Source organism: Pezoporus occidentalis, unplaced genomic scaffold, assembly GCF_034315485.1.
Source record: "Pezoporus occidentalis ecotype Australia unplaced genomic scaffold, CSIRO_AGI_Poc_V1 ctg32, whole genome shotgun sequence".
Classification (NCBI taxonomy): domain Eukaryota; kingdom Metazoa; phylum Chordata; class Aves; order Psittaciformes; family Psittacidae; genus Pezoporus; species Pezoporus occidentalis.
Window position 1 is genome coordinate 1,839,836 of NW_026915158.1, and position 27,162 is coordinate 1,866,997.

General features: G+C 39.0%; 1 protein-coding gene across 1 annotated transcript in view; it reads right to left on the reverse strand.

Moving 5' to 3' along the window:
* GABRB3 (gamma-aminobutyric acid type A receptor subunit beta3) overlaps positions 1–27,162 on the reverse strand; it is a 113,850-nt gene that overhangs the window by 23,880 nt on the left and 62,808 nt on the right. The window contains exons 4-6 of the mRNA XM_062628601.1: positions 6,523–6,743; positions 2,403–2,485; positions 1,179–1,316 (exon numbers count right to left, since the gene is read on the reverse strand). Of these exons, the coding sequence (XP_062484585.1) occupies positions 1,179–1,316; positions 2,403–2,485; positions 6,523–6,743 (442 nt within the window). The remainder of the gene's footprint in view (positions 1–1,178; positions 1,317–2,402; positions 2,486–6,522; positions 6,744–27,162) is intronic.

Sequence of the window (27,162 nt, forward strand, 5' to 3'; positions counted from 1 at the left end):
TACTAAATCATGCCTTTACTGAAATATTTCATACTGAACTGAAAGGTGGTTTAAGACTGCCATAAAAACTTCCCAACTAAGTTCTCTGTATTCTCATTGTTATCCAAAGGAGCCATCCTACAAAAACAGGTCCAGTCTTGCATAGGGGCAGGTAAACTCTGGCTGCCAAATGTGACACTAGCTGCAGAAAGGAAGGATATAAGATTAGAGTATCTGGTTTGTTGTAGAAAAAAACCCTTCCATTCACAATGATAAACAAGCACAGCAGCAATTGGCAACCCCCCTCACATTAATTTCAATCTCAGCAATATTTACATTTTGTTCTGAAATACAACTTGTGCTTCTGTGTACTTCAAAACAGATGCTGTGTCCAAAGAGTGGGTGAAGCGATGCTTACAAACATAATAGAGCTGTGCTTCATTTGTTCTAGTGCACCTAGACAGGTGGAACAGCACACTCCTGTGGTCTGAAGAGCACTGAAAATCTGGAGGTCCCAAATAGTAGCCCCACACTTGCTGATAGCTTTCTGTGCTGCTTGTCACACATAACAATATTTTCCTATGCTGCTGTCTAATATTAAACATAAAATTCAGTACTGTGCTTTGTCACCCAAAGACATCTAATTCTGTGAGCTACCAGTAACTTTTATTACAACTTCAAGGAAACAAGAAGGAAAACCAGGGATTTAATTTTAGCATCTTTACAATGATGACAAAAGCACTGGCTGTGTATATAGTACTATATATACCCATCAGTGCAAATCAAGATACAAAAGACATTACATTCACTATACAACAATAAAAACAAACATGCACTGAAAAGCTGCAGGGAGGTATTTCTAAAAATAGTGGCTTTTTGACCTAGTATGCCAAAACACAGTTATGTATGCCCTGTAACCCTGTATGAAAACTTACGATTCAGAGGTGAATGACTTCATATGCATTTAGATCATAGATATTTAGGTCTCTGGTTAAGTATCACACACACACAAGAAAAAGAGAAATACACAAGAAATTATATTTCATGGGCTCTTGCCTCCGGGTATAATCAAGTAAGTAATTTCTTTAGCCAAACACACAACACAGACTATGTGTTATTATGATTAATTATGATCAATAAAAATGTAGTTGTCATACACGAGGAAATCAAACAGTAAATGGGCAAATGACAATACTTGCCTGTGGCAAAGACAACATTTTTTGACACCAGTCTATATTCCACAATGGAGAACTGAGGAAGCTCAATCCTCTCCACGCCAGTGACTGCATTATCTCCACCTCTCCAGTAGAACTCTATGTCATCAGTTGTGTAGCCGTCTGGAGGCAGAGCAGAATAGTAAGTCAGAAACAACAGCAGACTCAAAGGTAGCCTCAAAGACAGTACAGGCAGTTTGTCATTTGAGACAATGAAAAGCATCAGAACAGCTGGAGTCCTGTGTGGTATTTTGTTCTATTTTCTCCTGAAGATCTGTGCTATTACAGTCTGCTCAAGAATTTGAGGCAATATATTCTGGGTTGTTTTCTGTTTGTTTTTTTTTTTGTAACACTCATAAAATTCACATAGAGATTAATGGCCACAAGGAGACGGAAAATGCTACCCAATAACTTGCAAAGTTGCATGATTTTCATATACATTTAGCACTGAAACGAAGTGTATATTTATGCTAATAATCACAAGAAGGTGGACTGTTCAATGAATAAAGACAAACATAATTGAGGCAGATCTTTTCCACTCACACTAAAGACTGTGAGTCTCACCATTTCCATTATCTTCCATAGTGGAGGACTGTAGCTGAATATAGAATATATACTAGTATTTTCTGTATATGGCTTACAGTCCCCAGACAGCAGCAGAAATGGAGCAGGAACTCTTGAAGCACAAGTATACCTCTGAATATTTCAAACCTAGGAAAAGACTTGGTGTTTAAGAGAATATGGTTCTGTTTGGAACACAACTGCAAATCATAAGTGGGGCAGATATGAACGCCCAAGGGGAGTTCCTCTGTCAAGACCATCTATCTGTGTGTAATAAAGCATACCAAAAGAAAATGGTATCACAGTGTTTTCTCTCTTGAAAATGAATCTGATTGATTGAAATATGAACATTCATTCTCTTATGTTGATGTATCCAGTCACTGCCGCTGCCAAGTAGACTAGAGTAATAAGTTACTTCATTGTCCTAAATCCATTTTTCTAGGATGTATCCATCCATCTAGAAATGGATGACGCCTTTTATTTTTTAAAAAAAGTCAAATAAACAAGCAAGCAAAAAATCCAAAGGGTGATAATTACATGATTCACATATTGCTTATAAATAACCAGTATGAATAGTACACGGTTCTATAAAAGGAAAACTGCCCCACATCTGAACCAGGTTTTACATGCATTTCCTTATGTACATACAGCTTTCTATTTCCAGAGTACAGTTCTGTTCATCTAATGGGTATCTTCTCAAGTCCATCATACAAGCTGCAGTGGTTGTGATTCTGAAATACAAACATCAAACAGAATTACTGCACAGCCAGTAATCCAGGTTTTGCTGTTGTCATTTATTTTTCAAAGTGAGGACTCTCTGAAGAATAACTTAAAAATATTTTAGGATCTGGTCCACAGTTTTACACTGAGCAGCAGCTTAATAAAGCAGCAGTTACAGTAACTGCAATGAACAACTCACTGTGACTTACCCTTATGCAACCAGTCCCTTTGGGGTTCAATGGACGTATCCACATATGCAAGTTTTACACAAACATTTGCTGAGATTAAAAAATATGACTATATACCAGAAAATGTGAAGCGAAAAAGTCTGCTACAAATGTCAAAATGATTAGAGCTGTATGAATAACTGATTCCTTGGGTTTGTGACAGCTCTAGAAAAAAACTGAAATGCTGACAAAATGCTTTAGTTCAGCAAAACACTTTGTTTCAAAGTTGAGTATACTTCTCTAGTCTTCAGATTTAAAGAGGATTTTGTAATGAAGCACTGTATTGAATTTTAAATTTTCTCCCCAAATAACAATATATTTTTGCTTCTTTATCTGTAATGCAGGCAATTGAGCATACTAAGGATGAATTTGCAGAACATTTCACTATTGATGCATCTGCATTTTCCATCAAGCTCTTGCATATCAGGGGTGTAAAAAAAGGAAATGCACAACCAAAATAGTTCTATTAGCAGCTTCATATGACATTGGACCTTTTTTTTTACATGTATTAATGAACTTACATATCTGTACTAACGTATTTCAGTGTTTTGCTGAATCACAACCTTCATCAATATGTACTTTATTATGCATAATTTTCTTTATAATGGCTTCATATATATTTCACAAATTATCTTCTGGGACTGACTAGGTCCATTCCTTGCTGATCTTTTTCTGATATAAACAAGAGATGGATCTTGTACACAGTTCCTAAACAAACAATATTCTGGTGACAAGGAGGAAATGCCTTAAATGTACCTCTAAAAGCTGGAACTATCAATATTAAAAGCTTTGTCCATGTGTATTCTCTGTTTTGAAGCTTTCTCTTTAATCCCTTAACCAAGGTTTCATTTAAGATCGTGCAGCAGAATCCACATGAGCTAAGTTGATACAAGAGGGAGTGTGGTACCAGGATCTTTACTATTATGCTGTGTAACTACCTTTAAATGCCAGACATAGAGCACATATGCAATTACAACTGATTAATTTGACAGAATTATAAAAAATTATGCAGCTGGCAAACTTGCATTCAACTGACTAATTGCCTTATGACTTTTTAAGGAATGTATCTTTATTTTGGCCTCTTAGCGTACCATAGTTGCTCTGTGTCATGGGTTCCAATACTGGAAAACACACATTCTTGCTCAAGTAAAATTTTAGACTACAGCATAATGTATGGTTTTAATTTCATAAATATGCACTAGAAAAGAAGGTACAGCTAGATATAGATAGAAACATATTTACCCCATTTACTCAAAGTAAGCTGAGTGCTCAGAGGTCCCTCCTGAATGAACATTCAAGCAACCAAATTTAACTTACACAAATGCTCACCGAAAGCAAATGCTAACTGCTCAGGCTTGTGTGCACTCCCAAGAAGAACAGGTTTATTGTTTTATGGGCTGGGATGCTGCCTGACACAGCAGGACTGCAAGGTTTCAAGAACTCACCATCACAGCAGTGACAGAGAAACAATTATGAGGCAGACAATGGTAAAGTAGTACAGAGATACACATACACTGTGGGTAAATGCAATACACAAAAGAAATATTTTTACTTGTTTAAAATCCTTCTCTACTACTTTATTACCAGGCTGATTGCCTTTGATTATATTGCTATATTATACAGGAACCCCATATGGAATGTGCTGGGAGGTGCTGCACAAACAATTGACAGAAGGATATTTTCTGTCCCTCAAAAGTTTACAATATAAGTCAGTCTAAGCAATATAAATACTTGTTATGTGACTACGTCACAGGCTTGATGGCTAATTTGATTCTCTTTTCATCTTGACACAGAAATATATTCATCCAAAAAAGAACAGAAGTAAGCGTGGTTTTCTTGTCTGGCCATTTGTAACTAACCTTTTCATCTTGCAAATATCCATCACATTGTATTTATGAGTGATAACTACGTAAGTCCTTTCAGACAAAATACATATATTCCTCCACTCTATTTATTTCTAACATTTAGCATTGTACTTCCTGAGAACATGAGATCTATATATGGCAAACACACAAGCAGTCAGACTCTATTTTTGATCCCCAGTCTATGTCATTATTTCTTTTTTGGTCTCCTATGAGAAAAAAAAGCTGTTGTACCATTGTATGCTTGTAAATTGCTCTGAACAAGGTGGAACAAACTCAGTGCCATGGCCCCCAGAAAAAATCCCCAGAAATGGGTTGAACTTCAAAAAGCTACTGTCCCATTTCCCCACTCTCTTAGAGAACACAGAGACACTGTGACCTCAGGATCACTTTCACAACTGCTTTGCAACATGGATATTCCATAATCAGTTGTAACCCTCCAAAATTTCCACTATTATTCTCAGTGACCCTGTGTTTTGTGGCACATAAAACTCAGGTTCTTGTCTCAGCCCACAATATGAATCAGTGCCTACAGACTACAACTTGAGGCCAATGCCATCAGGATGCTCTGAAACCACAACACAAGAAGACAGGCTAGCAGTAGAACAACACAAAGCAAAAGTCTAAATCAACATAGTTAAGGCTCAGATATTTACTTCCTTCTGGTCACAGTGTCCTATATTTTGCCAAGATTTAATTTTAGGCAGTTATCCTTCACTAAATAACTTGGCTGCATTACACCATGGGTATCTGACCCTGGATGTTGCAAGCTTTCAGAAGAAAGGGAAGGATAGAAGTGAGCCACACATGAACCACTGGTGAAATCCCTATTAAGCACATAATATGAAGTGAAATGCAGTCTGCTTGTGGACATTTACATCGTGAAGAAGAGGAAAATAACTTACTTAAATACACTGTTTTATGGCAGATAATCCTCACTTGAATGATTTCAAAGTCTTTTAGAGTGGAACAGAAAGACTTCTATACGTTATTATGATCATAAGAGTTCTAATCTCCATCACTGCTACACTGCTTGTGGGGATGGTTGTTGAGATAATGGAAATGAAAATTTTTCCTTTCTTTTTTTTGTCATTTAACTACCTTTGGAAAGAATTGTGAATCTGTAGTGTTCCATTCTGGGTCAATAGGATGAGAGATGAAAGGCTCCTTTTGCTAAGCTTAGTTAATTATAGAGACAATAATTCCAAGAACATCCTAAACTTCTTTTAAGTTTCATAATAGACTGAGGCTACTTTTATTTTGTCTAGAAAGATTCACCCAATTATAGGTTATAATTGGATGATATGCAATAGGAAAAGAGGTAAAGGCCCAAGATCCAGGTCAGGTCAGAAGTGCCACTGCTCATAAAAAACAAAAGCAGGTAAAATAATGATACTAGTCATATAATCCATCTGCATCACTTTTCAGATCTCATTCATATTTACACTAGGGATTCTTTATGCAGCAGTACCTCTGTGCAGCAATCTTGGGTATTATCAATGTTTAAAAATACAAGAAACTTCCAGTGATGGAAATGGAAGTACCTACAGTCATGGTCTTAACTGTGGCTGAATTCATTCAACCAGCGCTGACTGTGTCTTTTTCTTTATAGACTACAGGCACATCAAGAGACAACACAAGCACTGACATTCAGTCTTACCACCTACACTTTGGACAAAATTTTCAGGTTTACAACTAATGTGTGCTGTTCTGCTTCCTATAGCCAGCGGGCTTTCCAGATACGGTGACTCTACATAGAGAGATAAAACCTGACTGAAGGCACTTTTGGCAAAATTAAGAAACATCCAGTGTGTCATTTATTTTCTACAATCATCTTTCAGACTTACAGTGGAAGGTTACACAACACACTACCCAATGTTTGTAATAACCTTGTACCAGGAAGCAACTATCAATCATATATAATGACAATGATAAAATCTTCATCATGGAAGTACAGACCTGAGGCCGTAAAGCACTGTTCCATCCGGGTGAAGGCGAATCATTCGATTCTTCACAGTAACACCATGCACAAATGATTTCTTGTCATTTAAGAAATAAGTGTCGGGCACCCAGAGTTGATCTGCCACTCGGTTATCAAGCGTGAGGTTGAGAGGTATACCAGCGTAAGCCAGTCTCTTATCTCTCCAGTACTGTTGAAAATACATAGTCAAAGTGTAATCCTAGTGAGGAAAAAAGAAAAGCACATCAGTCAATCATACTTGGTGTAACTAGAAGAATTTTGTTTTTTACTTGTTACTAGCTTATTTTGCTGTTAGTTTCATTTAAATTTTATTAAAAAAACCCAAAAACACTAATGAAAACATCAAATATTCCCATCACTTCCTAAATAATTTTAACAATTCAGGTATCACCCTGGTCTAAAGAAGCATTTCAAATCTGAAGAAATTCAGCTAGTATTGGTATCTTTTGTCCTGCTCCTCATTTTCTTTCATGTGGTTCCCCTGACAACTACCCAAAATAACGATGTTTGTGGAATGATAAATGAGGCAATAGGTAAATACTGCCATCTTCCTCACTTTTAAAAATGATACATAAATGGAAATATATGCAAAGTATTTTGAAGCAGCATGCAAATTTCTGCATGAAAAATAAGCTGCAAAGATGCTATTTATCATGTGCCTTTGTGTGAGACTGCATCTTGCAGTGACATAAAAATTTTCTCATCAACAGGCTACATTGGTACTTAGAAAAACAGCAAATCATAGTAAAATCCTACCAATGTCCATGTTTGGTATTCATCATTTCATCAGTTTCATGGTGTCTGCTATAAGCCATGATCATGAACATAAAAACCTACACATGGATACAGAAGTCTAAAGCACCCATTTTGGTGAAGAGGGCTTTAACCTAAGTTGCCAGAGGAAGGGAACATCAATCCATCCCACTCCTCTCAGTTTGATGCCAGTGCCAGCAATAGATGCCAGGAGCCCATAAAGGGATCAAAGGTCAGCAGGAGAGCATCTGACGACCAGCACAAAGAAATTCCAACCACTCCTGCCAGTAAGTCAGCTTCATCGAGGGTGCAATTTAAATGCCTCTACACAAACACATGTAGCATGGGGAATAAACAAGAGGAGTTAAGAGATGTGCACACCCTTCAGGGCTATGGTCTTACTGGCATAATGGAGATGTGGTAGGATGGATGCTATTACTGAAGTGTTGAAATCGAAGGATACAGGCTCTTCAGGAAGGAAACACAGAGGAGATGAGGAAGTGTTGCCTTTTATGTGAATGACCAGCTGGAACGCATGGAGCTCCACCTGGGGATGAATGACAAGCCAACAGAGAGCTTATAGGTCAGGATTCATGAGACAGCAGGGACAGGTGACAATACAATTGAGGTCCACTACACGCTGCCTGACTAGGAAGACTGAGCAAATGAGGCCCTTCTGTAGACAGATAGGAGCAGCCTCACATTCACAAGCCCTGGTCCACAAAAGAGACTTCAACCACCCCAATATGTGTTGGAGTGACAAGACAGCAGGGCATAAGGAATCCAGGAGGTTCCTGGAATGCACTGATGATAACTTCCTTCTCCAAGTGACAGAGGAGCCAAAGAGGAAAGGGGCTGTGCTGGGCCTTTTTCTCACCAACAAGGAGTGGCTGGTGGGGAACATGAAGCTTAAGGGCAGCCTTGGCTGCAGTGACCATGGAATTGTGGAGTTCAAGATCCTTAGGGCAGTGAATTGAGCACACAGCAAGCTCTTTACCCTATACTTCAGGGGTATAAGTACTTGCAGACTTTGGCCTCTTGAGGCATCTGCTTGGTAAAGGACCATGAGATAAAGCCCTGCAGGGAAGATGGGCCCAAGAAAGCTCATTAATATTCAACGATCACCTCCTCCAAGCTCAGAAGCATCCCAACAAAGAGGAAGTCAGGCAAAAACACCAGGAGGCCTACAAGGATGAACAAGGAGCTCATGGGCAAACTCCAGTACAAGAAGGAAGCCTATGGAGGGTGGAAGCTAGGATAGGGAGGAATACAGAGAAATTTTCTGAGAAGCCAGGGATCAGGTTAGGAAAACTAAACCCTGATACAAGTAAATCTGGCCAGAGATGTCAAGGGCAACAAGAACAGCTTCTGTAGATATATCTGTGATAAAAAGAAGACTAGGGAAAATGTGGGTTCTCTCCGTCAGGAAATAGGAGACCTGTTTACCCAGGAGGTGATTCTGTCCCTCTACTCCGGTCTCTTGAGACCCCACCTGCAGTACTGCATTCAGCTCTGCGACCCCCAACACAAGAGGAACATGGACCTGCTCGTATGAGTCCAGGGGAGAGACACAAAGATGATCAGGGGCTGGAGCACCTCTCCTATGAATACAGGCTGAGAGAGCCTGGCTTGTTCAGCCTGGAGAAGAAAAGGGTCATGGGAGGCCTTAGAGCAACCTTCCAGTACCTAAAGCGATAGAAAGCTGAAGTGGAACTTTTTAAAAGGGCATGTAGGGATAGGACAATGAGGAATTACTTTAAAGTGAAAAAGGATAGATTTAGATTAGATAGAAGGATTAAGTTGTTTACTGTGAGGGTGGAGAGACACTGGCACAGGTTGCCCAGAGAAGCTGTGGCTGCCCCATCCCTGGCAGTGTTCAAGTCCAGGTTGGATGGGGCTTGGAGCAACCTGGTCTATGGAAGGTGTCCCTGCCCATGGCAGAGGTTTGGAACTAGAAGATCTTTGAGGTACCTTCCAACCCAAACAATTCTATGATTCTAGGATTTTAAAATTCTTTATTTCATTTTCTAATTTGCTAACCTTAACTTAGTCATTTCAGAAGAGTTCAACACATTAGTGGTAGGGAAGCAGTCCACACAAGAGGGTGGTTTAGATTGGATATTAGGAAAAATTTCTTCACAGAGAGGGTGAGCAGGTATTGGAACAGGCTGGCCAGGGAAGTGGTGGCATCAGTGTCCCTGGAAGTGTTCAGAAAATGTGTAGATGAGGCCCCTAGTGACATGATTTAGTGGTAGTCTTGGTAGTCCTGGGGTAAAGGTTGGACTTGATGATCTCAGACGTCTTTTCCAACTTAGCTGATTCTATGTTGTAATAATGCTATATTGAAACACTGAAAGTCTTAGACACAAGGTCTCATTCATTAGCTTGATGGTACTATAAAAAAAAATAGAGTCTGGAAGCATTTTAAAGTTAGGTGTCACTAAACTGAAAACGATATCACATTAAATAATAGTAACATTTGCAGTTTAGAAAAGAAAAAACTTTGTCTTTTCTTTCCTTCATAGCTTTCTAAATGCGGAAGAGCATTTCAGCTTTAGGAACCCTATTTTTATGCATGACATAAAAAGTGAATATCTGAAAATAATTCTGTCTTATATCTGGAAATGCATGTTTATAATTAAAGAAAATACTGAGTTTAGATCTGATAGTACTGACATATTTACCAATGGAAAAAAATGAGACTAACTTCAGGGCATTAAAACTCTGATTTTCAAATTACAGAAGGGCTCTAAATGATAAAACTCTTCGCAAAATGCTGAGAAATTTATATGATCTCCAAACACATTTAAATATTTAGCAGCAGGTGTGCAAGCCACAGGATACCTGCATTTGCATCTGTTTCTACAAGCTGGTAATGCAAACCCCTCAGGCTTGCTGCTTGTTTGGGAAAAGGATGCTCAGGCTTTCTAAAGACGGCTGTGGGGAATGGTCCATCTTTGTAATGGGCTTCACGTGGAGCCAACCCAATTTCAGGCACTGATCCTGCCCTACTTCCCTCCAGCCCTACAGCCTTTCCTTGAAATCAAATGGAACCTGAGCATGCCTTTCATACTCTCAGCCTTTGCATTTTTTATTCAGTGATTCATTCTCTTTAATGAAGGAGCTGCTATAGCTTTAAGAAATTAAATTTAATTGCTTAGAAAAATAAATCATTGTAGATATCAAGGACAAGCTGTTCTCATTTTAGGAAACTAACAGGAGACCTCTGAAAACAAAAGGGCCCAGTGATGGGAGAAAGGAGCACATGTGGAACTGCCTGGAAGGAAGCTCATTCCTCAAAACTCAAATTCAACATGACTGCTCAGGAGGACAACCTTTTTGTCAGCAGCTTGCTTTGGTGGGACTAATGGTCCCTGCTCAACAGTGAACGAGGTGCATGCTACACTGGGTGCACTTCCCTCACTCACATTAGCATGTCAAGAAGACCACATCTTTACTTATGTTGTCTGAAATCAATCTTTTAACGCTCATGTATTAGAATGAATATCCTCTGCCAGTTCTGTTTCACCTCAATTAAAGCTTTTTTCTATTAATGTTCAAAATTTGCTGTATGCTTAGCTTCTATAATATTTTGCACATCAATGTCAAGAGCTAGGGCTTATAAAAGCTGTGGACACAGGAGCAGTACACCAAAAGCTCACTCAGTGTAAATGTATAGTATTGCCCAAGATAATGCTAAACAGAAATAAAGAAACAGGGTGGCATTACACAGCATTGAAAAAAGTGAACCAGCTAGCACCAAAATATAAGAGAAGCAGTATATTTGAACAGAAGAGAGTTTTAGCTTTCTTTTTAGCTTGAGACAAAATATATGTTAACAGCTAACAAATGAAGAAATTAGCTAAGTAAATTATATGTAACAAAACAAGCAGTGTTAGTTTGTAGTTTTATTTTTAAATAATGAAATTTATTACAACAGGGAACACCAGAGAAAAGGTTTACAAATTACACATAGAAAAAACAACAGCCAGCCAACATCAAAAACTTTCAGTGTCTTGACTGAAACATGAACTTCCAAAATGTATCTTCGAAGGTATAAATTTCATTAGTGCTTTCTCAATTAACTTCCACTTCTTATTTCATCTTAACTTTAAATCAAAATCTCCTGTCTATATGTCTGCTAATGCATGACTACATTTGCATCTACTGAAAGAGATGACATCCAGAACAGTTTGGGGTTTGTTTTTTTTTAAAGTATATTATTGCATGTGAGCTATCATCCCCACTTCTTTGCTTGGTATCTACTAAGGAAAATGTTCAAGCAGCATCTTCTGCAATAGCAATATATTAACCAGATGCACTCTGCACTTTGAATAACAGACAGGGTAGAAATGGAATGCCTGAGAAAGCATGTGTGCTATCACACACCTTGAAGGATCACTGTACATTTGTGTTCTGCCAGCCTCACCTGCTCTGAAGATGATGGGATAGAAAGAATGTGAATCATGCTTGTTCACCACTTTTTCAAATCAACTCAAAGCAAAAAGCAGAAACAAACCTGTATTAGAACTTTACTGAAACTGCTTGGTTATGCAAGGAGCAATAAAATCACAGAACAGAATCATAGAATAGTTAGGGTTGGAAAGGACCTTCAGATCATCTAGTTCCAACACCCCTGCCATGGGCAGGGACACCTCACACTAAACCATCTCACCCAAGGCTCTGTCCAGCCTGGCCTTGAACACCTCCAGGGATGGAGCATTCACAACCTCCCTGGGCAACCCATTCCAGTGCCTCACCACCCTCACAGTAAAGAACATCCTCCTTATATCCAATCTAAACTTTCCCTGTTTAAGTTTTAACCCGTTACCCCTTGTCCTATCACTACAGTCCCTAATGAAGAGTCCCTCTCCATCATCCCTATAGGCCCCCTTCAGATACTGGAAGGCTGCTATGAGGTCTCCACGCAGCCTTCTCTTCTCCAGGCTGAACAGCCCCAACTTCCTCAGCCTGTCTTCATACGGGAGGTGCTCCAGTCCCCTGATCATCCTTGTGGCCCTCCTCTGGACTTGTTCCAACAGTTCCATGTCCTTTTTATGTTGAGGACACCAGAACTGCACACAATACTCCAGGTGAGGTCGCACGAGAGCAGAGTAGAGGGGCAGGATCACCTTCTTCGACCTGCGGGTCACGCTCCTTTTGATGCAGCCCAGGATACGGTTGGCTTTCTGGGCTGCAAGCACACACTGCCGGCTCATGTTCATTTTCTCATCAACCAACACCCCCAAGTCCTTCTTTGCAGGGCTGCTCTGAAAAATGAGAAGGAAAGGCTAGTTCCTTAGGGTGGCTCTACCAAAGTCACTGCCAGCAGAAACTAAGTTTATTAAAACCCGTAAGGGTATCAGTTCTCATCCTTTGATTAACTAATTTGCTAGGCTTTGTACCCATAAAGGAAGTTTTCCCCTTTTCTATACTCTAGAGAAAAAAACAGAAATGGTGTGAGTGGACAGGAAAAAATGCGCTAGCTATTTATCAGGTAAAATGAGAAAATGGACTTTTATCCCTAGGTAAGTAGTCTACAAAGTTTTTTAAGGGCCACCTTCCTCCGAGGGAGCTTGTGACGACTAGCTCTGATACAGAGGTGAAGAGGCTGGATGTCTAAAGCTAGAAGAGATTAATCCCACTACAACTACTGTATTAGGGTGTTATTATATGTCAAATATGACACAGAACTGCCAGCTTTCGGAAATACTAACTACTGCACAGAGCAGCAGACAATTTTCTTAGCATCACCGTGCCACATTCCCCATACCCCACCATGCCACATTCAAGCTCCTCCGTTCCTTTCTCCACTTCTTATCGAAATAGATGCTTCAGGTAAAGCATAGTAACAAAATCACTCAAAATCTTGACAGAAAGACAAACACAATGCTTCTGAAGAACAGGAGACATGTCCTCAAAATGGGAAAAGCTAGACAATACAGAGAATGTGAGCTTTCTTTTGAGTACTCAAAGACCATGGAGCACTGTACAAGGATAAAAAAAAGTGACAAGCAAACTTAAGTATCACTGTAACTATGCCAGTAATGGAAGGAAAGGAATACAGAAAGGTATGATGGTGGTTTTTTAACAAAATTTCCCCTGAGGAAATTGATTTAAAAAAAAAAACAAACTCAAATAGTAGACAATACTTGGGAGTTAATTTAGATAAAACAGTAAAGAGGCTGATATCACATTAAATAAAGTGTAACACTTGAGGATGTGGGTTGATGAGAAGCTCAACATGACCTGATAATCTGTATTCACACCCCAGAAAGCCAACTGTATCCTGGGCTGCATCAAAAGGAGCATGACCAACAGGTCAGAGGAGGTGATTCTGCCCCTTTATTCTGCTGCATCTAGCTTTGCGGTGCCCAATAGAAGAAAGAAAATAGACATCTTGGAGTGAGTCCAGAGGAGGGCCAGGAAGACGATCAGGAGGCTGGAGTATCTCTCCTATGAGACTGGCTGAGACAGTTGGGCTTATTCAGCCTGGAGAAGAAAAGGGTCCTGGGAGATCTGATAGCAGCTTTCCAGTACCTAAAGGGGGCCTACAAGAAAGCTGGAGAGTGACTTTTTCACAAGGGCATGTAGTGACAGGACAAGGGGGAATGCCTTTAAACTGGAAGAGGGGAGATATGGATTAGATATAAGGAGGACATTCTTTACTATGAAAGTGGTGAGGCACTGGCACAGGTTGCCCAAGAAGCTGTGGCTGCCCCATCCCTGGCAGTGTTCAAGGTGAGGTTGGATGGGGCTTGAAGCAACCTGGTCTGGTGGAAAGTGTCCCTAACCATGGCAAGGGGGTTGGAACTACGTGATCTTTAAGATATCCTCTAACTCAAAGCATTCTATGATTCTAAGATCCTATGATACCTGTGTTCTTCACTTACCTTATCTGTGTTTTCAATACATCTTAAGCAAGAATTCTGGGGACTCACCAATACTGAGTTGCTAACTCAGTGTGCTAACCATTTCAAAGAAATTTTTTAAGCATTTCCTACATATGTGTCTCTCCACAGACTGAATATAACAGTACAACTATGATGTAACTACAAAGCTACTACAGACTGGCAGAATGCATTATAGTATGATACTGCATGGTGTCTAATGCATTGACTACAGGAATAATGAACAATAAATACTAATATGCTGTAATACTAAAAGCAAGCAATAGTTTGTTTTCTATTACAGTATTTGTTAATTTTAGCTTTTCTCTCTGGAACTCAGTAAAAGGGAAAGAAAAATTAAAAATATAGTTTGCTCATCAAAATAAAATTAACAACATTACAGCTGCAATAATGCTCTGAAATTCACTATCACTTTTTACAGTCTTACTGTGTTATGTATCAAGGAAGTTCAAGTTTTCTATTAGCTCTAAAAATGTGGGTTTTTTTCTTCAATATAACTCCTAGATAGAATATTACAGTTAATAATTATGATGGAATACTGTTAACATGACAGTTAACCAAAAGAAATTATTCACACAAAATAAATGTATTGAAAATCACTGGAAATATAGGAAAAAATATGCAAAAAGATCTGTTCCATTGCTTGGGAAGACACCTTTGTATCTACTTGAAATGCAGATTCCTGTTTTAGATTTGCATTTGGATGTAAATTCACACCCTTTTTTCTTAACCAACAGACAAACATGATAAATACCATCAGCTTTTGGATTATTTATTTTGATGAGTTAATAAAGTAAATAGTTACTCACTGAATAAAAAGATGCACTGAAAATCCATGCCTTAGCCTTTGTATAACTTCAAGATCCTTTCCCTCACCTTCCATACAATTTCAAAAATTAGATATGGCTGCTGTAGTATAAGGAGCTGTTTCTGAAGCATTAATGACTGAGTTACTTTCTTCCCAATAAGCCCACAGTGAGTTGCAAAGCCAAACTCATGCAGCCTGTGTTTTGACAGAACAGCTGTAAATCTGTCCCTCTACCATACACAGAAGAGACCTGAGAAATACATTCATGCACACATTAATTCACATAGCTAAATATGAACTTAATAAAGATGTATTCAGAAAGGTTAACCTTAGGAAGTCAGAATTTACCAGCAATAGTGTTCAGTTGTGTGAGATGATCAATTAAACATTTTTCTCAGCTCAGCATTCAGAAATTTCTAAAAGCTTCAGCACCTTCCATATTAAAAATTTTATTAAAGTAAAAAATTAATTACGTTTTACCTGTTGACAGGTAAAATGTATGGTTTAGACCCAATGTCTAAACCATACATTACGTACTTAATTGTCAGTGAATGGAAGGAGACATGTGCATGCACACAGATGCAATGTGTGTGCACATGTGCATGCACCAAAGCACCATCCTCTTATGTTCTGTCATGGTTTAATCACTGAACCCAGGACATGTTTCTTGGTCTACTTGCTGTTACAGTAAGGATTCACCTCACCGATCCTGACTTGGGTTTTTCTCTGACACCATTCAAAAACCCTACAACAGTGACACATTGAAAACATGGCACATATTTTCTCAAATATGTGGCTAAAATACTATTCTGTTAAGAAATAGAATTTTCAGTGCTAAAGAAGCTCAATTACACCAATTTCAGTGTGACCTTCTATGAACCCATGTTGTCTTGGATCCGTTGTACCAAAATTACCATGATTTTTCTCCTGTTCTACTGAAGCACACAAGGATGGTGTTATAAATAGATCTAAGGAAATATTTAACCTCCAAGAACCCACTTGATGCTACACAACAAAATTCTCCAAATAAATGTGTGATTGCGTGGGTCTTTCCTGCCCTCTCACATACTTTGGCACAAGAGTTTCCATCTCTACCATAACCACAGTGCCTTCTCCACAGAGCTTGTCCCCACCAAGCATCTCTGGGCGCTCCAAGGAGGGTTGCCATACCAACCAGTGCTCTGCTTTCCTCAGGCGAAGGGAGCATGGTTGACATAGCAACCAGTCAAAGCATCATCTCCCCAGCTTTTCAGGGACAGTGGTGGTCACTGCAACAAAAGAGAAGCTTCCCAACAGGAATTCAGGGAGCAGCTGCATACCCTTGGTGGGTCCTGCCCTACTGCACCTTCCTGCCATAGCCACAGGAGCTTACTCTTCAAAAGCTGGGTATTGACGCTTCTCAATCCGTGTTCCTCTGCCTGCAACAAACTGAAAGGGATGTCTTCGTGCCCATGGGGTGTTCTCTCATCTGAACATCAGAGGACACCCACTGACAAGGAAGTGAGTGCTTGGTCTGAGCTTTGGTAGGTGGATACAGAGAGAGAAGGAACAAAGTTCCTGCAAAGATTACAGTTCAGTGACAAAAGTCAGGACAAAAAGTCAGCCTGGTATATTAATCCTTGGCAGATGGGGATGAGGGGAGAATATTAAAATATTACTTCTCTGCTTCAGAGTATCACAGGTATTACACCACCACAAGCTTCTCAGTAACCAGGAGTTTCTATTCCCAAAGGACTGGTCATAGAAAAACTAACATGCACCTTTACACATCAAGGGTATCATACTCTGATCTAGTGGTAGAAAGCTAGCTAAAAGAAGCATGGTCTTTCACTACATCCCTGAAGAGCTGTCTAAAGACTGTGTGCCAAACTGCAATCAAAATCCCCTTGATGATGGACAGATAGAACATTAAATTCAGTATCTGATGGAGCCCTCCTGAAAAAGAATAGAAATAGAAATGTCAAATGTTTAGATGCTATACTTAAAAACTCTAAAAATGATTGTCAGAATATACACACACAACTCCTAAAGGGATTATAAGAAAGAAAAATAACATTAGGCTTAGTGAGGCACTGAAATTGCTTCATGAAGCACAAATTTATTTATTTTAGAGTTGACAGGACCTTAATAAAACAGGTATATTTAATTGCACTAATTGAAATACTGATAACCTACAGGGAAGAAAAAAATCAACCTTTATCAGCTGTCAGCTGGTTCCTACAATTGAGACAGCTGACCTTAGAGAGATGGGAACTGACAACTAATGGATTAGTGCCTCCTACACCATAGCAGGATGTGCCACTGATGAGCTGGAGAAATGAGCTAGTGTCCTAAAATCTTAAAGCTATGGGATTTTTTTTTTTTAGTTATGAGATATGAACAGAAGCTAAAAATGTGGGATCTACCAGGTACCCATTTTAGAGAATGAAGGGCTTCTCACACTTCTACTTTGTTTTTTCCATAAAAATATCAATTTATCTCTATCGTATTACTTGAATTAGCAATAAAAATCTGGAAAGGAAAAAAAAAAGCAACTCAAAGCCCTGTAGGTTGATATTATTTGTCATATTTGTTCTGATCTTCCTATTTTGTAGGCTATTGCATGCATAATTCTTTTAGAATCTGCAAGGTGTTCCAGGACAGCTGTGATAGAGGTACTCACAAGCCTCCATAGCTGGGCATACACAGATGCATTTTAAACAGTGTGACCATAAACATATAGCTCATGCACCTCTTATTTGCTATGAACATGAAAACCATCCAAAACAACTTTCAGTAAACCCATATTTCAGTCTGAAAAGTCTACAGTCATTTTATCAGCGTAGAATTGTAAAAAGACCTTTCTAAAAGCACTCCAGAACTCATGATAACCACAGATAACAAGTAACTCAAACCCATATTTAAGAACAGAGAGCTAAGGGAAACATGCAGTTGAATTAAAACAGAAATACGTATCTGTTCACGTCCACACTTTTTGGTTAAAAAAAGATCTGTTTCCTGTGGGAAGAACTTTTAAAATTTTCTCACCTCCAAAGCTATTCATTTGCTGACTCTGGGAGACAGCCAGTCTCACTGGCACTAGAGCAGCAAGGCTGATGCCCACATTTCTACTTGCTGCCTGTGATTATCTGAACCAGCAGATAGTCTTACAGGAAATCCCATTCAAGACAGACACCATGAACAAAACGCTTTTTGAGAAAGATAGTGAGAACACATTAAAATGCTTTAAATGTGCAACTTGCAACATGATCCATGTATTTTCATATTGGTGTTCCAGGCTTGGAGGGCACCCCCAGACCTCACTGCCCCATTTTGACCCCCCAGGGTTCCCCCATCCTGCCCAGGGGCCAGAACCCCATATCAGCCCCTCAAGCCATCAACTCCTGCCCCAGCAACACCACAGCAGAGCTGATCTTCAGCATCTCACAGTCCTGCCCTGCCTGCCCATGGGTCCTATCAAGCCAAGCCCACCCAAAAGCCCATGTCCCAGCCCGACCTCAGCCTTTTGCCATCCCCAGGGAAGTGCCTGTTGTCCAGGGCTGGGGCTGTTTGCCCACTGCCCTGCTGCTAGGTGGGAGTGGTGTCAAAAAGAACCCTGACTTGCTGCCCTCCTTGGGAGCCACTGGCACTCGGATATCATGACAGGGTGTCCAGAGCAACTGTGACTCTTTATACATAAATGGGCAGTTCACTGGGACCAGGATATTATGTGTTCCTTTTTGAGTAAGGAAACAAACTAGAAGAGATTTCTCTGCAGCGGCCAAGAGTCATAAAGGTGATCAGTGAAGTGCCCTGTGCATCCTATTCCTTTCCCTCCAGACACATTACTTACACTGCCAGCTTCCCTCACTTCACCCTTTCATTCTATCAGCAATGCTAAATCCAACTTTACATCTTGCAGTAACAAAACTGGAATGCATGCTAAGTCAAAATAAAAACAATGCATTTACTAAAAATTCATTGCTGTGGGTAGGATAAACTCATCCCATGACATGGTTATCCTCATAAAACTTGGTAAAGTGCAAAATAAATAAATGGGTAAAAAAAGCCAAATACTGCATTCAAGAGGAAATATGACAATATTAATACATGATATTCAACACAAACTACTTGTACACAGAAAAACTTGTGAAAGAAGTGGGAAAGAGGGTGTCCCCTGCCAGTGCCCTTTAAAAAATGAGGCTGTGAGTGATTTTCAAGGGAAACGTCTTGCTGAGGGACCGTCTCCCCTCCTGCACATGATCTGAACATCCAACAAAGATCTGCTAATAGCTTTTAGAATCAGGGAATCAAAATGTGTCACTGCATAGAGAAAAATGAGGAGAGTTTCAAACCAACGCTTCCTGACTGCTGAAGCCTCAAACAGGATAGTCTAAACAACTGACATGAAGCACATATCTAGTCACAAATGTTCAAAACTTCCACTTTCAGTAGCTGGATTTTTTAAAGCGGAGTTCTTGGATGGCAGTAGGTACTCCTAGGGCTTTGTTTCTACTTAGGATACTTAGAGCAAAACTGATACCTAATGTGCTGGTCACTTTGCCCTTCGTGCAAATCTCATAAAGTTCACCAAGCCAAGTGTATTGGTGGATTGAGAGCAGCACTGAGGAGAAGGACTTGGGGGTGGGTGTTGGTTGATGAGCAGCGCAATGTGAGGAGGCAGTGAGTGTGTGCTTGCAACCCAGAAAGAGCAAGCAGTGATAGGACAAGGGGTGAGAGTTCTAAACCAAAAGAGGGTAGATTTAGATCAGATGTTAGGAAGAAGTTCTTCATGGTAAGGATAGTGAGGCACTGGAACACATTGCCCAGAGAAGCTGTGGCTGTCTCATCCCTGTTCAAGGCCCGGCCGGATGGGGCTTTGGGCAACGTGGTCTAGTGGAAGGTGTCCCTGACCATGGCAAGGGCTTGGAACTGGATGAACTTTAAGATTGCTTACAACTCAAACCATTCTATGATTCTATGGTTGTATGATGTATGTATAGTTATATGTTGTATGATGTATGTATAGATAAAATACTTGCCTATTGTAGGCTGTTTTGGACATCAACACATATGTGCAATTCAAGATACTTGCAAAGATGAAAAACTGGGAATGTATTTTGCCTTATGTTCACTTCTGGTAACCAAATGTAAAAAGGGCTGCTTGTGTATTGCAACATTCCTCCTAGTGTGGTAAAAACTGGAAGGACAAAAGGCAAGTATTTTTATTGCCTTGGAAATTTCGTTAAAACTTTTGAGAAATTAAAACTCAGTCTGTATACCCCCCCTTACACAAAGTGTTTTTCTCTCACTAGACAGTTACTGGGCTGTATGTAATACTTCTCCTGCAGCAAATTACTCTTACAAATCTGTACTAGGTGAACACACTGATTTCAGAAGCACTCCTCAAATTCAAAAGGAAAGACACAGACCATATTTTTAAAGAAACAGTCTTCCCTGCCGTAGGTACAGCCTATAACCACTGCTCAATTACTTACCTAATTCATCTGCTATTGTTAAATAACTCAGAAGTACCAAAGTGCATTTAAGAGGTGAGAAATCATTTTGCCCACAAGGCCTTTGGGTGAACAAAAATGAATAAAGGAGCGTGAGCAAGGTACATTATATAACATTGTTTTCGGCCAGAGATTAGCATTCTGCATAGCACCTCAGTTATGGTAATCAGATGGCCTCCTCAAATACGAAAATATATCCTTGATCATCTACCTTTGCTCTTGCTCCAGCATACTTTTTCATGCTGGCTGAAGAATCAGTCCTTCAGGCAACAGCATAGGGATGAAGGATTTAGATTCATATGGAGCAGGACAAACTTTGTTAAAGTCTGTACAGCAAAAATAGGACTCGGGTAAAGCTACTGGAACAAATAAAAAAGGAGGTTACCAGAGAAGGTATGAATGAAAGACTATGGGAAAGCCAGCAGGTGCAGAAGAAAATCTGCTTGAGGGATGAACTGCATAGGGGTGAAATTGAAGAAAGCTTTATATCCTTGAGAAATAAAAAAGATAGAAGCTGGTAAAACTTATTTAGGACACAAATTAAGCTCATTCTGCACCCAAAAATACCATATAAAAATAGCGTAGACAAATAAGCAACCAGAACAACTGCATACATAATACTATTGAAATGCTGGAGATTTTTAAGTGAGATGAAGGAACTAGCATACCTAGTTTTAAGTGAGAACATTAACCTAACAGGAGCATCAGCGACTTGATGGCAGGAAAGCAGTCAATGGAAACATGTAACAAACTACACAGGCAAGAAAAGAAAAGATGTAGTGCATGTTAAAGCAAGCTTGGCATCAGATAGTTAACTGTACTGAATGTTATATATCATCTCTATGGATTAAGACACCAGGCCTACATAAGTATTAGACATAAATTGTTACTCCCTAATCAGGATGACAACAGTGTCAGTGAGGTGCCAAGAGAGATTTAAGAGACAGAAGAAACTCAAATCAGTAATCAAGAACTTCAGTCACCCCCACATCGATTAGGTAAATGTCAGGTTGGGGTGTGATGCAGAGATTAAAGGACACCACAAAAGACTGATTTATGGAGGAGCTTTTGGTGAAAGCTAAAACAAGGCAAGACACACTTGACTTTGTTCGGAGCCATGTGCAACTGATGGGTCGAAATGCTGTGAAAGAACAACTGCTCCATATCCCTGATGAAATTGGGAAATCACCTTTTAAGAGTAAGAAAAGTCTAAAATGACATAAAGGTAGTATTTAATATTCAATTGTATAAAAATGAGGTCACTTGCTTCCAAGCTGGAAAAAAGATTGTTTATAATGATCATAATATGAACTTCTTTATATTAAAACTCACTGTTGAGTAACAAACAAAACCCCCCAAAAAGTTAATTAAACAATTTCATTAGGACTAGAAAGACTTCAAACCCAAGAAGTCACACCCAAAGGAGAGAAAACAGGTTAGAAGATAACATAGAAAACCAAGTCAGAACCACATAAGCAATAATTTGCTAAAGGCATGAACACCTATTATAAATCATTGAATAGTCTTAAAGAAAGCCTCATAGAACAAGAAAGTATTTCCTGCCATGGATTAATGACCAGGTAAAATAATAGAAGTGAACAAAAGAGCCTAGCAGTCATTTTTCACAACAGCAGCAGGTCACTTGCAGACCTGAATGGTGATCTGTGCAGGACTTCATTCTTGTCATCACCCTCATAAATGGCACAGACAGGGGAACGCACATTAATGTGCTTATATTTGCTACAACATTTCTCCAAACAGTAAAAATGAAAGATACGAATATGAGGACGTGCAGAACAGCAGCATTCTAAATGCCTGAGTGATGAAACAGGTAAAATTCAATGCTGATGCAAAAGCAGTCCTAACTATGTACTAAGTGGTAGGTTCTGACCTATGACCACTCAGGAAAAAAATGTTGTGATATTAATCAGCAGTTTTATAAAGAGATCAGTTCCATGTTCTGTAAAGTCAAAATAAGCAAACAGAACATTAAGACTCTTTGGGGAAAAAAAAAAAAAAAGAAAAGGAAAAAAGTCACTGTACTGCATTGTTTTAGTTTACTTACGTATTGAATACTGCATTCAGTTCTGGTCCCGGTCCCCCAGTTACTGAATTACTTGATGCAGTAATTGCATCAAGGGGAATGAAAGGCATAGAACATCTCCCGTGTAAAGACAGACAAAACATGCAAGGCCTTTTCTGCCTAGTAAAGAAGCAACTAGGAGATACACTGTAGATAGCTGTAATAATGTTGTAGAGGAGGCCAACAGCTATTAACAGCTCCTAACTTGTAAGAAACAGAGAGCAGCAAAAGAAATTGCCAGACGCTGGGCTCAAAACAAACAAAAGGATACTGTTCTAGGCAGTTCTTACTCACTGCTTGGCACTGAAATACACAGAGGTCCCAGGAAGACCCTGAGCAGTTTCATAGTTTGATGCTGGGAGAATATCAAAGAAATAACACAATTTAGTCTTATTCTACTTTTACACGCTTCTTGAGCCTTCACTGTTGCCCACAGTTGGGAACTGGCTATCAAGAAAGATGGACTTTTGGTCTTAAGTACATAAAGCCATTCACATGTCCTTATCTTCTTTCTAGTGAGCTATTAGGACTTTGCGGCATTGTTCATGGGCTGATGTGGTTGTGTCGTGTTGTGTTGTGTTGCTGTCCTGTTGTATCACAGTATCACAGTATGCTGGAGATTGGAAGGGACCTCAAAAGATCATCTAGTCCAATCCCCCTGCCGGAGCAGGAACACCTAGATAGTGTTACACAGGAATGTGTCCAGGCGGGCTTTGAATGTCTCCAGGGAAGGAGACTCCGCAACCTCCCTGGGCAGCCTGTTCCAGTGTTCCGTCACCCTCACTGAGAAGAAGTTTCTTCCCAAGTTTAAGTGGAACCTCTTGTGTTGTGCTGTGTTGCTGTCCTGTTGTGCTGTGTTGCTGGTCCTGTTGTGTTAATAAGCATTACTGTCAGGGCTGACAACTTATTGTTACAGAAGGAAAGAAACTAGAAGTTGTCACCTGCAACACTTAAGTAATTCATTTTTTATTCAACTGCATATGAAGGTAATTTTGCACATGTGATCTTTGCAAATAGCACAAATATGCCAATGCAGAATATTTAACTGCCTGTCAAAGTTCAGAAATTATTACAGGGTCGCTTCTTTAATGATGTTGAGTGATAGTGTGTTTACTTTAATTTGTCTAACATCTGCTCCTGGCAAATGTAAGCAAATGCATCTAATTACTATCTTTCGATACTTGTATATGCATAGCATGAATAAGAACATGAAAAAGTAAAGTTTTTGTGAAGTAGAAGGTAAAATGCCTTTGAACTAAACGATATGGCAATGAATCAGATAGTTAAAATACCTATTTTATAGGTGGGAAGTTAGCAAATAAACACAAGTGATACATTATTGCAAGTGCAAATATTGTTTCAAGATTTAAATTAGTTTGGAGCTCAAAATCAGAACCATGTTCTTTCCAAAGTAATTGGAAAATTGATAGCAGTAATATTCTTACTTTCCTACCACAACACCATTCCCATTTTATTTGAGTGGTTTTTATATGTTGAAAAATTTTACATTTGTTTAAACCCCATTTAAAGTAGTGCACTTACCCTTTTTAACACAGCACAACTATTCTATGGATTTCTGGTCTATGTCAGGAGATGGAAGTTTAACTATAAATCCCCTGCAGAATGATTCTCCAGTTATGTCTGTCTCCTCAAACTGGGATCTCCAATCCCATAGTCCCTCGCGCAGCCTCTCCCCTGCTCTCCCTTACGTCTGTAGCCCTGGAATTTGGGTCAGTCACTGACAGCACAGCTCTTGGACTTGCTGCCATGCCCAGGGACAAACTTCTGCCACACAGCTGGCTATCACCATGCAAGCCTGCAGGCAGGTAACACTGTTCGCCTGATGTGCAGGGTCTTGCTGCTGTGCAAGGGAGCAGCTGCCAGCTTTGTGTTCATATTTCTGACTGACTGTAGTCTGCCCTGTCCCTGGCAAGGCTGCTGCTCTGCACGACAGCAAGCTGGAATGTCTCTGGACTCTGGGGTTATATGGCAGAAAGAGGGTGCAATGGGTTTCTAGGGTGATCTGATCAGCAAAAGCTGAACTTTGAAAACTGTTGCAAGAGCAACATCATCTCAAACAAATAAAGAAGTCACACTATTCACACCAAAGCAAAGTTGGTTAGGTTATCACCTCTCTTACACAGAATGCAGATCATGCAGGTAAAGAAGGAAATATTTGACTTTAAAAAATCTGTTCAAACCAGATAAATTCTGTTAGTGGTTTAAATTTTAAGAATGTTTGTTTCACTATTAGATAATCTGATTTTATTCAAAGAATGTAGACAAAATGGCTCTGCTCATAACCAAATATAAAATTTTCTACATGGTACAAAACCTGTAAGTAGTTCAAATTCTGCTAAATGAGAAAGTTGTACCTAAAACTATACTGTATGACACTGCAAATAAATGAACAAGCTAAAAATTACTCATTCATTTTAGTGTGTTATAGTGAATTTTGTTACTATTCCTTTTTATGTAAACAGATACTTTTTCTACACAATTAGTGAGTTTCCGTAATGACTATAAATTTGTGCCTTTTCCTAATTAGAATTGCAGTTATCACCTACTAGTGCAAAAAGAATTATCAAATCATTACTTACATAAACCAACAAAAAGTAAACTGTATCTTAAACTCAGAAATTAAACATATGTGTGATTTTTAATTCAGTATATAACCCAGTTTTACATTATCTCTTTTTCATGCTTTCCCAGGTCTATCTCACAAAGAAATCATTCCTATATGGACAGCATTTTTACATGGTCCTGAATTCAGCCACTCGCCTTCAGAGTAGAAGCTGTTGGATGTTGAACACATTAAAACATTTTATGCCATACTGGAAGAAAGCTCTTAGAAATCTGGTCGCAATGATGAAAATGGATGCATTTGAAGAGCATGCTTGGCTGGTTATCTTTTACAACTAACTAACAAATGCGTTTACGCTAATAAAAGAATTTACTTTCTTTGAATTCAGACTCTGTTCCCCGGTGGAGCAATATATTTTATGCTTAAAAAAGGCCTTTGCAAGAATTATTGATGTATATGTTATTATTACAGTAACATGACATGGTAGAAATATTTCAGATGGATTAATAAAGTGAGTCCACGATAAGATAATTAAATTCAAAGGATTTATCTTTCGTACCAGATACACAGAATATACATGCATTTGTATGTGCAGGCATGCAGTCTTTAAATCTTGGTTCCATGCTACTCTATATAAGAGAAGCATCCAGTATCTCCATGCCACACTAACTCACATTTTCAGTAACATGGCTCCCCTACCTAGGCTTTAAAAAGCTACTAGTTTATAGTTAACATTACTATTTCAAAAAAGTAATTTGCTGATCATACAGAAGCCATATGAAGTATATGAAGAGTCACTGCTTGGAGCTATTGTTTCAAAACCTTTATCTAAGGCTATGTATCCTAAAAGGCTAATTTAATTAAAATTGATTTTTTAAATATCAGTAGACATTATTGGGTTTTTGGAGTACAAGAATTTATTTTACATACTTCTCAATTTTTTTCAAAATTGATTGACCTTCCTTTGCAGGAATAGTCTTCAAATGGCTACAAAATGTCGTGTCATTTGCATGTTTTCCAGTAACAACAAATGCAAAATATACTGAAAACTGTAAGGAATTAGCCCCTGCCTTTCATAAGGCTAGAATTTCTTCCATTGTCACATTTGGGAAATACTGCAGTTACTCCTACTTAGTTAAGTCCTCCTTTAAGTCAAAGAGGATAAAAGCAGTTTGAAATTGGAAGTTTGAAGCACAGAAGTGGAAAGTAATGCATGGAGGGACTAAGAACAACAACATTAGCTGATCAGTTATTTGGTAGAAATCATAGAAGATGAAGTTGGGTATTCTGGGTAGTTGCAAGAGCACTTTGAGTTATCAATGAAATGTTTATGTGAAAGATGCTATTGTAATCTCAGCATGCAGCTAGTGACAGAAGTAGCAATGCCACTGCACAAGGTTAAAATTTCAAGGTTGAAGTTAAAATTTTACCTAAAATACACTGTAAGTTCTGGACACCTTTCCTCAAAAACTTAAAGTGGAAAAGATGTAGTGAAGGGCTAATGAAAATCCAAGGGAAGAGAGAATCCATCTTCTGAATAAAACACTGGCTCATTTAGGCTGGTGAAATGAAAAATGGAGTCTACTGTGACTATCTCCCTGCACACTGATTTCCTTTAAAATGAGTAACAAGATTGAGAGAACATGTGTACCTTCAGCATAGCAATTCATTCACATTGCTTACCTTGATCCTAGGAAAGGAAACACTCCATGTTCAGATGTAATCTAAAACAGTTTACAATTAATTGCATCAAGAACCACTCAGACACATTTCTTCATTATTTAGCAAGAACCTTTCGCAGAAAGTCCTAACATAAACTCCAATTTGTATAAAAATATAGGTCTTTTTTTTCCAAAGGTGTCTACCTGCAGTTAGAGGTAAGCTCCTAAACTACTTATGATCTTAAATTCCTTACCAAAGCTCTCATCAATTAAATTGTTCAAATTTCCATGGGAATTAATCAGAATAAATTAATCAGAATTTT